Source organism: Muntiacus reevesi, chromosome 1 (assembly GCF_963930625.1).
Source record: "Muntiacus reevesi chromosome 1, mMunRee1.1, whole genome shotgun sequence".
Classification (NCBI taxonomy): Eukaryota; Metazoa; Chordata; class Mammalia; order Artiodactyla; family Cervidae; genus Muntiacus; species Muntiacus reevesi.
This window is the reverse complement of record NC_089249.1, coordinates 50,956,752-50,969,371: the sequence shown is the minus strand read 5'-3', so window position 1 is coordinate 50,969,371 and position 12,620 is coordinate 50,956,752. Positions and strand designations below refer to the sequence as shown.

Genomic DNA, 12,620 nt, shown 5'->3' with positions numbered 1-12,620 from the left:
GACTGGTGGAAGGAGGTGGTGGCAGGTGCAGACGTGCAGGGTCTGGCGATGGCGAAGAGTACTTGGCATGGCTGTGTCATGGGCTAAGAAGCTGGAGAGGCGGCAGCAAGGGGGCTGGCTGAGGACCATGTCCACACACTCCCGTCCAGCCTTTCCCTAACTCCCATCAGACTGTGAACTCCAAAGGGGAAGACATGGGAACCCACACTCTCCGAGTTCCTGACACATGCTGGGCTTATGTTGAGTCTCACTGGGTGCTTAACATGTGTGAGGGTCACTGAGTCTTACTTAATCATAACAGCTCTGCAGGGAGGTCACAGAAGCCCATTATCCAGACGAAGCATCTGAGGTTTGAGAAGGAATAAACACTTTATACAAAGTCCTGCAACAGGTGAAGGATAAAGCTTGGATATGAACTCAGCCCTGTCTTCAAATTCCATACATTTTTTCAAGAATTATCCATACTTTTTATCCCAGTCAGCAGCCCCCCAGAAAAGTAAATACTCCATAAATATTTTTACTTAAGTTTTAAAATAAATCACCTCTGCAGCCATTCAAGATTTGCAAAAGAAAAGAATTGAAAACTACACCTCACTCAATTTCCTGAGCATTTATACAGGCATAACTTGCTTTAGTGCAGTTTGCAGATATTGCATTTTTTACAAATTGAAGGTTTATGGCAACCTTGGTTGAGTGTTGAGCCAGTCTGTCGGCACCATTTTTCCAACAGCATTTGTTCGCTTTGTGTCTCTATGTCACATTTTGGTAATTCCGGAAGTAGTTCAGCTTTTTCATTATTATTTTCTTTGTTATGGTGATCTGTGATCAATGATCTTTGAAGTTACTTTTTTTTTTAAATGATGCTACTATTGCAAAAAAATTATGAGTCACTGAAGACTCAGATGATGGTTAACAATTTTTTTTTTGGTTATGTCACAAGGCATGTAGGATTTTAGTTCTCAGACCAGGTAGGTATCTGGTCCCTTGCAGTAAAAGCATGGAGTCTCAACTACTGGACCGACAGAGAAGTCCCAGCACTTTTTAACCAGTAAAATTTCTTTTTTTTTTCCTCCTGAATTCAACCAATAAATATTTTAAATTAAGCTATATACATAGGGGTTTTTAGACATAATGCTACTGTGCACTTCAGTTCAGGTCAGTTGTCAGTCATGTCCAACTGTTTGCAACCCCATGGACTGCAGCATGCCATTACCATGTCCCTGTCCATCACCAACTCCTAGAGCTTGCTCAAACTCATGTCCATCAAGTTGGTGATGTCATCCAACAATCTCATCTTCTGTTGACCCCTTCTCCTCCTGCCTTCAATCTTTCCCAACATCAGGGTCTTTTCCAAGGAGTCAGTTCTTCACATCAGGTAAACAAAGTATTGGAGTTTCAGCTTTAGCATCAGTCCTTCCAATGAATATTCAGGGTTGATTTCCTTTAGGATTGACTGGTTGGATCTCCTTGCAGTCCAAGAGACTCTCAAGAGTCTTCTCCAACACCACAGTACAAATTCTTCAGCACTCAGCTTCCTTTACGGTCCAACCCTCACATTCATACATGACTACTGGGAAAACCATACCTTTGACTAGATGGACCTCTGTCAGTAAAGTAATGTCTCTGCTTTTTAATACACTGTCTAGGTTGGTCATAGCTTTTCTTCCAAGGAGTAAGTGTCTTTTAATTTCATGGCTTCAGTCACCATCTGCAGTGATTTTGGCGCCCAAGAAAATAAAGTCTGTCACTGTTTCCATTGCTTCCCCATCTATGTGCCATGACGTGATGGGACCAGATGCCATGATCTTCATTTTTTGAATGTTGAGTTTTAAACCAACTTCTTCACTCTCCTCTTTCACTTTCATCAAGAGGCTCTTTAGTTCCTCCTCACTTTCTGCCATAAGGGTGGTGTCATCTGCATATCTGAGGTTATTGATATTTCTCTTGCCAATCTTGATTCTAGCTTATGCTTCATTTAGCCCAGCATTTCACATGATGTACTCTGCATATACATTAAATAAGCAGGGTGACAATATATAGCCTTGAGGTATTCCTTCCACAATTTGGAACCAGTCCGTTGTTTCATGTCTGGTTCTAACTGTTGCTTCTTGACCTGCATACAGATTTCTCAGGATAGACTACAGTATAGTGTAAACATAACTGTTACGTTGGAGTAGAAAATGCAACCCACTCCAGCATTCTTGCCTGGAGAATTCCATGGACAGAGTAGCCTGACGGGCTACTATCCAAGGGGTCACAGAGAATCAGGTGCAACTGAGCATACATTCAACTGTTACATGCACTAGGAAACCAAAACCTTTGTGTGGGTCACTTTCTCGTAATATTCGCTTTATTTCAGGGGTCTGGATCTAAACTCACAGTATCTCTGAGGCATGCCTGTATAAAACCCTTGGTCTTTCTGGAATGCCATTTCTCTATTCCCTCAGCCTCCCTTCTCCTTTTGCCACCCTGGGCCCTGTTCCCCGGTCTTGGTGCCATAAAGCACAACTCCACCTTTGATCACTTGCAGGATCTCAGTTCTCTCACCAGGGATCAAACCTGGATCCTGGCAATAAAAGCAATGAGTCCTAACTCACCACTGGACCACCAGGGAACTCCCAAGAACAGTTTAAAAGAAGAGAAGAGATTGGGAGGAGGCAGATATCACCTCGTCCTCAGGCCTGTTTTCTCATGTTAGTAAAGGTGCTGAACCGCTGATGTCTGTGATATCCAGAAGCCACAGCTCTTCCTGCTCTTCCCTGGACTGGCCTCAGGGGGAGGGGCTAGACCCCCAGGACAGACGAGATTCTTGGCCTTCCTGTCCAGTCCCATGTGTTGTTTTAGTAGTATTGTCAGTGGTGCCCCAAGCTTTATTAAATTCCTTACATTTATGTCATTGTTTTCAAAGACAATCACTCAGGTCCCAGCATTTGTTAGTAAATTTGAAGCTTTTGATATCTTCTTCATATACAAGGAGGTGAGAATTTTTTTTTAATTATTGATTTTTTGTTCATCGGGAGTTTCTTTTTTTGCACCAATTTTTATTTTTATTTATTTTTTGACCACTCCACATGACATGTAGTATCTTAGTTCCCCAATCAGAAGTCAAACCCGTGTCCCCTGCGTTGGTAACATGGAGTATTAATCACTGGGCTGCCAGGGAAGTCCCAAGGATTTAATTTTAAATGTAATTAAATTTTTCAATACCTAAATACACTAAAAAAGAAGAGAAAATAATTTTTCAGGTTCTAGGGGGTTTTAATCTAGAATTCTTTCCAGAATCAGGCATCTGGTTATCACACCTATTATACTTTATTTTTTCTTTTCAACAATCTATATGTCAAAGTAGTGGGATTACAGGTGATGGTTAGTTTCTTCTTCATATTTTTATGTATCCCATTGATTTACTGATTTCTTTAAAACCTGATTTAGTCTAGAAAAATACTGAAGTTTTTTGTGGTTTTCAAGTACCACAGAAGATAAGATGACATAAATTAGAGTAGTTGCAGGGAAAAAAATGAAAAGATATAGGCATTAAATTGATGCCAAAATGCAGTTCGTAAAATCTTTTACACGTTTTCCCAAATGATCCAAAAACTGAAGCTTTCTAGTAACCAACACAAAGGGAGAAACCTGAGTGGTAGTACAACTTACATGGCCAATAAAAAGGAAAATGAATGGATTGCTCAAGAGAGCATGGCTAGCTCAATTATCAAGACCAGAAGAAAAGATCTCATCACAAGAAAAAAAAAATTGTAATTATGTGATGATGGATGTTAACTGAACTTATTGTAGTGATCATTTTGCAACATATACACATATCACACCATTATATTGTGTTATTGTTGTTTAGCCGCTAAATCATGTCCCACTCTTCTGCGATTCCATGGACTACAGCCTGCCAGGCTCCTCTGTCCGTGGGATTTCCCAGGCAAGAATACTGGAGTGCGTTGCCATTTCCTACTCCAAGGGATCTTCCCGACCCATGTCACCTGCACTGCAGGAGGATTCTTTACTACTGAGCCACCAGGGAAATCCACTAGATGTACACTTTAACATTTCACTTATATCTCTGAAATGGGAAGAAAAAAATAAAGACCAGAAGAAACATTTCTGGATGGCTCTCAATCCCATCCTTGGAGAATCTCACGGGGCTATACACATAGCACTGAGGTCCTGGTCTTCCTTGACCCCTCCTTAAGTTACTGGATCAGTTATGTGGAGAGCTCAACGCACAAAAAGATAATTTTATGGGGGTTAATGTGGTCCAGGCACACAGACATTACCTGGTATAATGAACATGTATCACTTTTATAATCATAAGGAAATACTATTTAAAAAATAAATCACACACTGTGTGATTCACTTCCATAAAGTATAAAAATTAATCTATGTTTATGGTAGTGACAAAAAGCGCTGGTCAGGCTGTTTCTTCCTCGGAGTGTTCCTTACAGGGGTATGTTCAGTCCGTGGAGATTCATCAAGCTGCTTCCTTACATGTGCCTTTTTCTGTACATGTAATATACTTCCATGAAAGGTCAAACAAAACAGGGACCACATGGACAATTCACATGCTTATTTTCTAAAAAAGTTGGTCAACAGTTAAGAAATTTAAAAGTTTAGCACAAAAAATTAATCATATACTAAAATATTACAGAGATTAAAAAGAAATATTCATGACTTCCCTGGTGGTCCAGTGGCTAAAACTCCAGGCCTCCAATGCAGAGGGCCCAGGTTCAATCCCTGGTCCGGAACTAGATTTTGCAAGTCGCAACTATGACCAAAGATCCCACATGCCCAACTAAGATCTTGTGCAGTCAAACAAATAAATATTTTTTTCTTAATTCATTTTTGCTCATCTCATGAATACTTCTAACACAATGCAGCACTTGTAGGGACCTAAGCGTCTGTAGAAACGTAAAGATGTATCCATCATGCTTTGCTCGGGTGCACTGACATGTTCAGTGCAACAGCCTTTATATACCCCGTCCAAACTGCTTTCGGCTCTTCCAGGGGTCCTTTCTACATCAGATAACATTTAAACCCATTAACTGCGGGTCACAAGGTCCAAGAAGGATTGTCTGAAAGCTCAGAACGTGTGCTTGGCCTAGCTGATGCCTCATCATCCTCGGATAGAAGGAAATGTGCTCGTGGAAGCTTAAAGGGAAGGCCCTGAGACTGGTGGAACTCAGTGGAGAAGCAGGCAGTGAGAGGCCAAGTCCAAAAGCAGCCTCCAGGCCCCATTCCAAAGCAAGCCCTGTCCTGGCGGCTGTTCTGCTCCGCTCCATAAAGCCCAGGCTGGAGGGCAAGGCCAGGCTCTGGGGCCTGGAAAACTACTGCAGGCAGCCCAGCCCCTCTGCAAGCCAGCACAGGAGTGGCCACTGCAAAGATCTCATGCTGCTTGGACACATGACTCCCAGGACACAGTCAGCATCTGCAGTACCACGGATCGGGGCTCAGCCCACCCGAGGGTCTCAGGTTGGCAGGAGGAGAGCAGGGCCTGCCAGGCTGCCAGGACTCTGCGCCCACATCAAAGAGGACTACAGAACCCAGGAAAAGGAGTGATCACAGCTGAGTCCCTGTCCTTGCTTCCCCCAGGCCTGCTGCAGACCGCACTGGTCCAAAGGAAACACTTCAAATAAAAAAGCACTGAAGGCATCATTCTTATCCTTTCATTTGCGTTTAAAGGCTATTGTTGTTTCTATGTATTATGGACAAGGAGCAAGAATTCCTAGGTTCTATTCTTGGATCCATCACTGATAAACAAAGTATCTGCCAGTGGAAAATATCAGGTGCTTGGAAACTCAGAGCTTACCATCCATACCCAGGAGGTATCTGAGTGCCCAGTATTTTCCCTGAACTGAATACTGATCTGAAGTTGCACGCGACAGCTGGATGGCCAGAATGGCAGCATAAAGAGACAGAGGACTTGTGTCCTACAACATAAGAAGGACAGAGGGACAGGAGACAGAGGGTCCAGGAGACAGAGGGACAGCCCAGCCCAGGGCGGTGTGGACAGGTTCCAGGGACCACAAGGAGTCACGAAGCAGCTGGGCTTCTGTCCCCACTTGCCTCTGCTGCTCCGAGTCTCAGCATCCCGGCTCAGCCCACACATCTGTCTCTCCTGCTTTTCCCTCTCTCCCAGTCTGCGTCTCAGATTACTCTTCTACCCTGAGTTACCTCCATGACTGGAGGGTTTGCATCCCTTCCAAGTCGGAATGGCTGTGGTGACCCCAGGAGCTGCAGGCCCAGCCTGACCTCTGTGGCTGTACTTCCCCAGTCCGCTCAGAGTTCATTAGGAGTTGCAAGGCCAGCCAGAGAGAGGTGTTTTAGGTTTCAGGTGGTGGAAGCCAATGAATTCCTGAGTTTGTGGATACTCTGGGTGGTTCGGCAGGTAAACTGGGCCTTTACATGGGGACATTGCAGACTCAGCCTTGTAAGATCTGGAAAGAGGCTGGTACGCACGACTGCTCGGCCCTGGCTCTGTGCCCAGAGATGACTGCTTGGTTCCAGCATCAAGTTGGTCACAGCAGCAGGTCAGTTACAGATCAGAGAACCTAGAAACCATTCTAGTCCAGACCTCTGCCCTCAGGCAGGACGAAGCTAAACCAATCTGAACAAATGGGTCTGGCTCGTTAAAACCTGCCAGAACGGACTCCTTAACTTCCAGTAATAGTCTGTGCCCAGCATTGCTTTCAGCCAGTACACACCAGTACAGCTGTGCCAGTTCTCGAAACACTGGAACATTTATGAACGTATTGGTATATAGTGACTGCCCCAGACCCTCTGAATGTCCCACTAGAGCCCTGACCTGTCCCCAGTGGAGCTCCATGACCCAACAGCTAAAGGTCAATGCAGCCACAGCATGGAAACTTCCACCCCAGCACCACTGTCCATAGCAAAGTACAGTCTTCTTAAACAGTTTCACTATTTCCTTTCCTGCTCCTATTCTGTTATAAAACTTTAAAATCTTTTCTCTTATCTACTGAATAAACACCACCCTTTAAGGTTGTTAAAAGTCTTCCCTAATCTGGCACCATTCTCCTTCACCAAACCCAGACACCCAACACTCCCCAACATGAACTTCTTGACTCTTGGTCTGGGCTTCTGCTGACCTCTCTGCCTGGAACATCGTTCTCTTTCTACATCTGCTAAAGTCTTACCAACTCCTCAAGTTCTCCTGAAATGTCACCACTTCCAAGAATCACTAGTTCAAAGAGCCATGTCTCATTTTCACAAGTGTCACAGCAACGGGTATGTTCTACCCATGTAAAACACGATGGTTGTCTCATACTGTGATTATTTTCACACATGCACCCAAACTGCCCTCCAAGAGGGTAAGCTGCGAGAGAGAAACCATAACGGAGTCATCACCACATCTAAGTGACGGAGCATAATGCCCTGCTCGAGCTATGTGCTGAGCAAATATTTGTTTAAATGAGCAAGTGAACAGCTCTCTGTCTTTTGTTTACGGAACCCATTTTTATATTTGTGAACGATTTTGGATACTCCCCATGCTGCTGTATCTTTTTCTAATATGAAGCTCAAATTACACATCGCCCATGTCAAACTATGGGGTTACTCCGAGAAGCAGCAGGAAGCATGCTCCCTGTCATTACCTTACCACCCTGGACTCTGTTAACTGCCATCTCTCCCCACACTTCTCCCAGTGCCAGATCAGGGCAGCAGCCACACGGGGACAGGCAAATGAAAGGTTCCTGGTAATGGAGGCTGGCCTTACAGATGACAGGAAGGCTGGTGGTGGGGTGAGTTGGCAGGACTGCTAGAGGGAGGCAGGGTGGTCAAGATGGGGTTCCGGTTGCTGCTGTGTGCCAGGGTATATAGTGAGGAAGGCCTGCAGCCTTCTTCCCACCCTTCTGCTTCCCAAGTCTTCCTCCCCCACTCTCCCTCCAGAGGAACAGCTGGGAGCAAGACCTAGAAGACAAGAGAAGACCTTAATGCCTGGTGTCTCGGCTTCTTAAAGACAAATGACGGAAGTCAGGGAGCCAGAAATCACAGCCACTATCTAAAAATCTCATTCCAACAGGAAATCAGAAAAGAGGAGAGGACTTCCCTGGTGGTATACTTGATAGGAATCCGCCTGTCAATGCAGGGGACACGGGTTCAATCCCTGGTCCAGGAAGATCCCACATGCCCCAGAGCAATTAAGCCCGGGAACCATAACTATTGAGCCTGCGCTGGTGCTCTAGAGCCTGAGAACCACAACTACTGAGCTCCGTAGCCCTAGAGCCCATGCTCCGCAGCAAGAGAAGCCACTGCAAGGAGAAGCCTGTGCACAACAACGGAGTAGCCCCTGCTCATCACAAAGAGAGAAAGTCCTCACACAGCAATGAAAACGCAGCACAGCCAAAAACAAATAAATAACTTTTAAAAGAAGAAGAAAAGAGTAGAATATGATGGGACAGCCCGGAATGAAAAGCCACTCTGACAGCAGGTGGCCTTGAGGAGTTCCAAGAGGCTGAGAAGAGGCTTGATGTTCAGTGGCTAAGTCGTGTCCGACTCTTTGTGACCCCATGGACTGCAGCATGCCAGGCTTCCCTGTCCTTCACTTTCTCCTGGAGTTTGCTCAAACTCACGTCCATTGAGTCGGTGAGGGGAGGCTTGGACCCCCGAGGACCCTTAAAGACGAGGGTTAGAGAAACGGAAAGCTGACTGTGGAATAGGAAGCTGGGGACATTCCTTTGGAGAAGGGTCCGTTTGGAAAAGGAAACAAAGAATAAGGAAACCCAGGCAGAGAGTGATGGTGCATCAAGAGGGGAAAGCAAATAGACCCAGGAACTTCAGATGGCGAAGGATGAGGAAGCAGACAGGAGACAGAGGTTGGGAGCAGGTGTGAGAGGGTATGACTATGGCACCCCAGCTCTCTGAGGAGAAAGTGCTCTTGGGGAAAATGGGGTGGGGGAGGGGAAAGGGAGGTTATTCACCTCAGGTCACCAAGCAACGGCCTTCCCCTCTGGTTTTAATCTGTGCAGAGGACCCCACAGGCTCCCACGTTTGACAAGATGGTGGCCACACTGAGGGGGAGTGTCCCAAGGAGGAGAGAAGGCAGATCTCAACCGGACCTCCCACCCACCCACACTTCACCCAGGCTCACCCAAGTGGGTTGGTCTGAGTGGCCATGGGTCTGGGAGTGTCCACCCACTCTGTCCTTCAAAGGGAAGAGCGAGGCTTGGGGAGGGAAGACTAGCTGCGGGACGGCAGACCGGTCTTCAAAGGGAAGCACCCTCCTCCTGAGAGCCATGGACCTGACTGGGAAGACCCTTCCTCATGCCTTTTGGAGCGCCCGGACCCCAGCAATGCTCAGGTGGGAGATCACACAATCTGACTGCCCACACTGAAAGGGACCAACTTCCCCCTTGGGCCTGAGCAGCAGTCACCCGCCCCTGGATTCCCCAACTCGTTAGCAACGGAATCAGGGATGGAACCCCAGTCTCCTCACCACAGCCAGAAATATTTCCACAGCCACAGAGGCAGAGGTTCTGCCACAAGTATCTATCTCGATCCTGAAGCGGCTCAATTACTGACCCGAGTAATTCCCTGTCTTTGGCCACAAGAGGAGGCAAAGCACCACGCCCAGCCCGGGGGAGAGCAGCTGACACAAGAACTCAGAGCATCTTCTCAGCAGAGCTTCAGAACCAGCAGCTCCTCTGGTTTCCTGAATGGGGGGAATGTTTATCTAGAATTCCAGGCAACATTCTGGGATTATAAACCTCCACCCTTCAGGCCCGGGAAGGACACCTGGCAGTTCTGGGAGATTCTCTTTATCCCAACTGTGACAGTGACCTTTCACACAGTCCTGACACTGAGGATTTTTACTTCACTCCATCAGTAGTAAACTGAAAATCGCCTCGGCTAGCCATGCCTGTGGAAGCGAAGCTCTCTCTCAAGACAATCCTCTCCCGTTTTCCTAGGAAGAAGCCGAGGCACAGAAAAATTAAGTGGCTCTGGCTCCCTTGAAAGAGTAGGAATCCACCCACCGTCCGGTCCACGGAGCTGCCCAGTGCGCCCTGACCGGGGTCCGGGTTTCAGCCCATTCTGCAGGGTGGTCTGGGGGCTGCAGACAACCCGCTGTGGGGGGACAGTGCGCGGTCAGGACCCCGAGAGGGGGCCACTCAGCGGGAGGTGGGCGACTGGAGGAAGAGGAAGGGGCTGGGAGGGGAGTGGCCTGTGGGAAGGTGGCGGAGGGAGGGGGGAGAGGCGGGTGGCTCTCGGCCTTATCGTTAAAGAACCCCCTCCCACCCGCCCCGAAAACGCACCTGGGGAGCGAACCCAGCGAGGCGTGGAGACACGGCAGGGAGCAAAGTCTGGGCCCCGCAGATAGGAGCGCGCGGCCTGGCGGAGGCGGCCGAGGGACCCAGAGGGACATGGACCCAGCCCGCGTGGACGCGTGTCTCCGGCAGCGGGTCTGCGAGCCCAGCGCCGCCGGGGTGACCCGGGTCCCACCGGCGCCCGGCACCTGGGGACCCCGCGAGTGGACACCCGGTCCGCGATGGGGGGGACGACTCTCAGGCGGGGGCCGCCGGCCCTGCCCCTCCCCACCGCGCGCCCCGGCGCTACTCACTGCGGTTCAGGGGGTTCCCGCCGACCTGGGCTGACGCCGCCAGTTCCAGATAAAGAGTCCAGAGCCCCACGGACACCACGGCGAGCAGCAGCAGCAGCCGGAAGCGCCTCCGCAGCAGCTTGACCGGGCGCAGGAGCAGCCGGAGCCGCGCGGCCCGGGGGCCCCCCATGGCCCCGCGCCCCCGGCCCGCCCGCCCGCCCGCCCGCTAGCTCAGCGCCGCGCTCCGGCCGCCCGCCCCGGCCCCCGGCTCCTGCCCACGCCGGCTGTGGGCTTGCAGCCGCCAGACCTCGCTCTGCCCACGAGGAGGTTCCCCAGGTGCGCCGCCCCGCCCCGCGCCCCCGCCCGCGACCCACCTGCCCCGCCCCCGACCCGGCCCCGCCCCCGGCCACAGGTGGGCCCCGCCCCCGAGAAGCGGCGGGAGGGGGACTGCTGCTCCCGCCTTGCTGGTCACTCCCCGGCGCCTCCGCAGATCCGGGTGCGTGGGGCGCAGCGGGCAGTTGTGATCCAAACTCTGCGCGGGACGGAGACCCGGCAGGTTTGCTCCCAAAGTGCAAGTGGTGTCGAACTGGGCACACGCGGGGCGCGGGGGGGCGCGGGGAGGCTTCGTCTGGGGGCGTTTCGTGGCCTGCAGCGACCCTGTTCCTGCCTTAGAGTGGACATCGGAGTCCGGGAGCCAGGGCCCCTTCGTTCAGTCGCAGTCCCCTCTCCCAGCTCATCTCCAAGAGGCCCTAGGAGAGTTACACAGCCCCCAGGGTGACCCCAAGCAGTTCTGACTAGGATGACAGAGCTTGGTGTGGGAGTGGATGTTGGAGGGTTCTGAGGAAAAAATTACAAGTCAAAAAACAAAAAAGCATAAGGAAACTCACTCCTTGAATTAAAAAACTTCATCAAGATATTCCTCCAGGCAGGTAAAATTTTATCCTCTTATTTAAATGAGGGTTAAGAGTTCAGAGGGGCAGAGTGGACCATTTAAAGGAACAGTGCAGTTTTCTTTTTCCATTTTTCTCCTGGGGAGGACACTCAGGAGACTATAGAGAAAGTGGAGGACTACAAGCCTTCCTAGATATTTTAAAGCCAAATGAACTGCATGCAAAATACTGCTCCAAGACAGAAGCTCACATAATTGAGTGCCGATCCCCTTCTCTAGGTTACTACTGAGAGTAGCTGGATGTCCCACTGTCCCACAGGCTTCACTGGACTATTGTAACTTTCCAACTAGCGCTTAACTCCAGATTCCCCACCTGCACCGCCCCCCATCTTCTCCACTACCACCAGATCGTCCTTATAAAACTCCTTTACACCTGCTCAGAAATGTCTAACGGCTCCCAGTGCCTATGAATTAAAGTGAGGAATTCAAGACCTTCCAAAATCTTGTCCAACTTCTTAAGACCATATGAAAGCTGCTCCAGCTAAAATTAGAGCCTATTTACTGCCTCCCAGACATTTTCCTTTCCAGTTGTTCAGGTCTGACTCCTACTCCAAGGTCCATTTCAGGTCTATGAAGCTTTCTTGGACCAGCCCAGTCCTGAGTAACCCCACCCTCCTTGGAGCTTTAACACAATTGCCTGCATGATACGTAGCCATTCACTGACAGGTACACACTTATTTTGAGTTTGAGTCTTGTCTTCCAAGATTGAGTCCTTGCATCACCAACTCAATGGACATGCGTTTGAGCTAACTCTGGAAGATAGTAAGGGGCAGGGAAGCCTGGTTGTTACAGTCCAAGGGATCGCAAAGAGTCGGACATGACTTAACGACTGATCAACAACAATTTGTCTTCCACCTTCGCTGTAAGCCTTCAAAAGTGGGAACTGTGCATGCTTAGGATACAGCACGGCATCCATTTAGCACTCAGTACCATTGGTACCATTTGAGGACCAAGGCAGCACCAGGAGCGAACATCCCCAGAACTCCATGTAGTTCTTTAGCCAAAGGTGAGTCTGGAGGACAATTCTGTACCAGTAGCCTCAGGGGAATGTCTCTGTGAAGGTCCAGACCACAGATACGGACACTTGCCACTCCTTCTTCCTCTCCAGGA

General features: G+C 49.1%; 1 protein-coding gene across 2 annotated transcripts in view; it reads right to left on the bottom strand.

Annotated features, from left to right (window-relative positions):
* B4GALNT3 (beta-1,4-N-acetyl-galactosaminyltransferase 3) overlaps positions 1-10,789 on the bottom strand; it is a 98,190-nt gene extending 87,401 nt beyond the window's left edge. For both annotated transcript variants that reach the window (XM_065942935.1, XM_065942944.1), the window contains exon 1: positions 10,583-10,789. In XM_065942935.1, coding sequence (XP_065799007.1) covers positions 10,583-10,751 — 169 coding nt within the window. In that variant the 5' untranslated portion in view covers positions 10,752-10,789. The remainder of the gene's footprint in view (positions 1-10,582) is intronic.
* Positions 10,790-12,620: the final 1,831 nt, after the last annotated feature.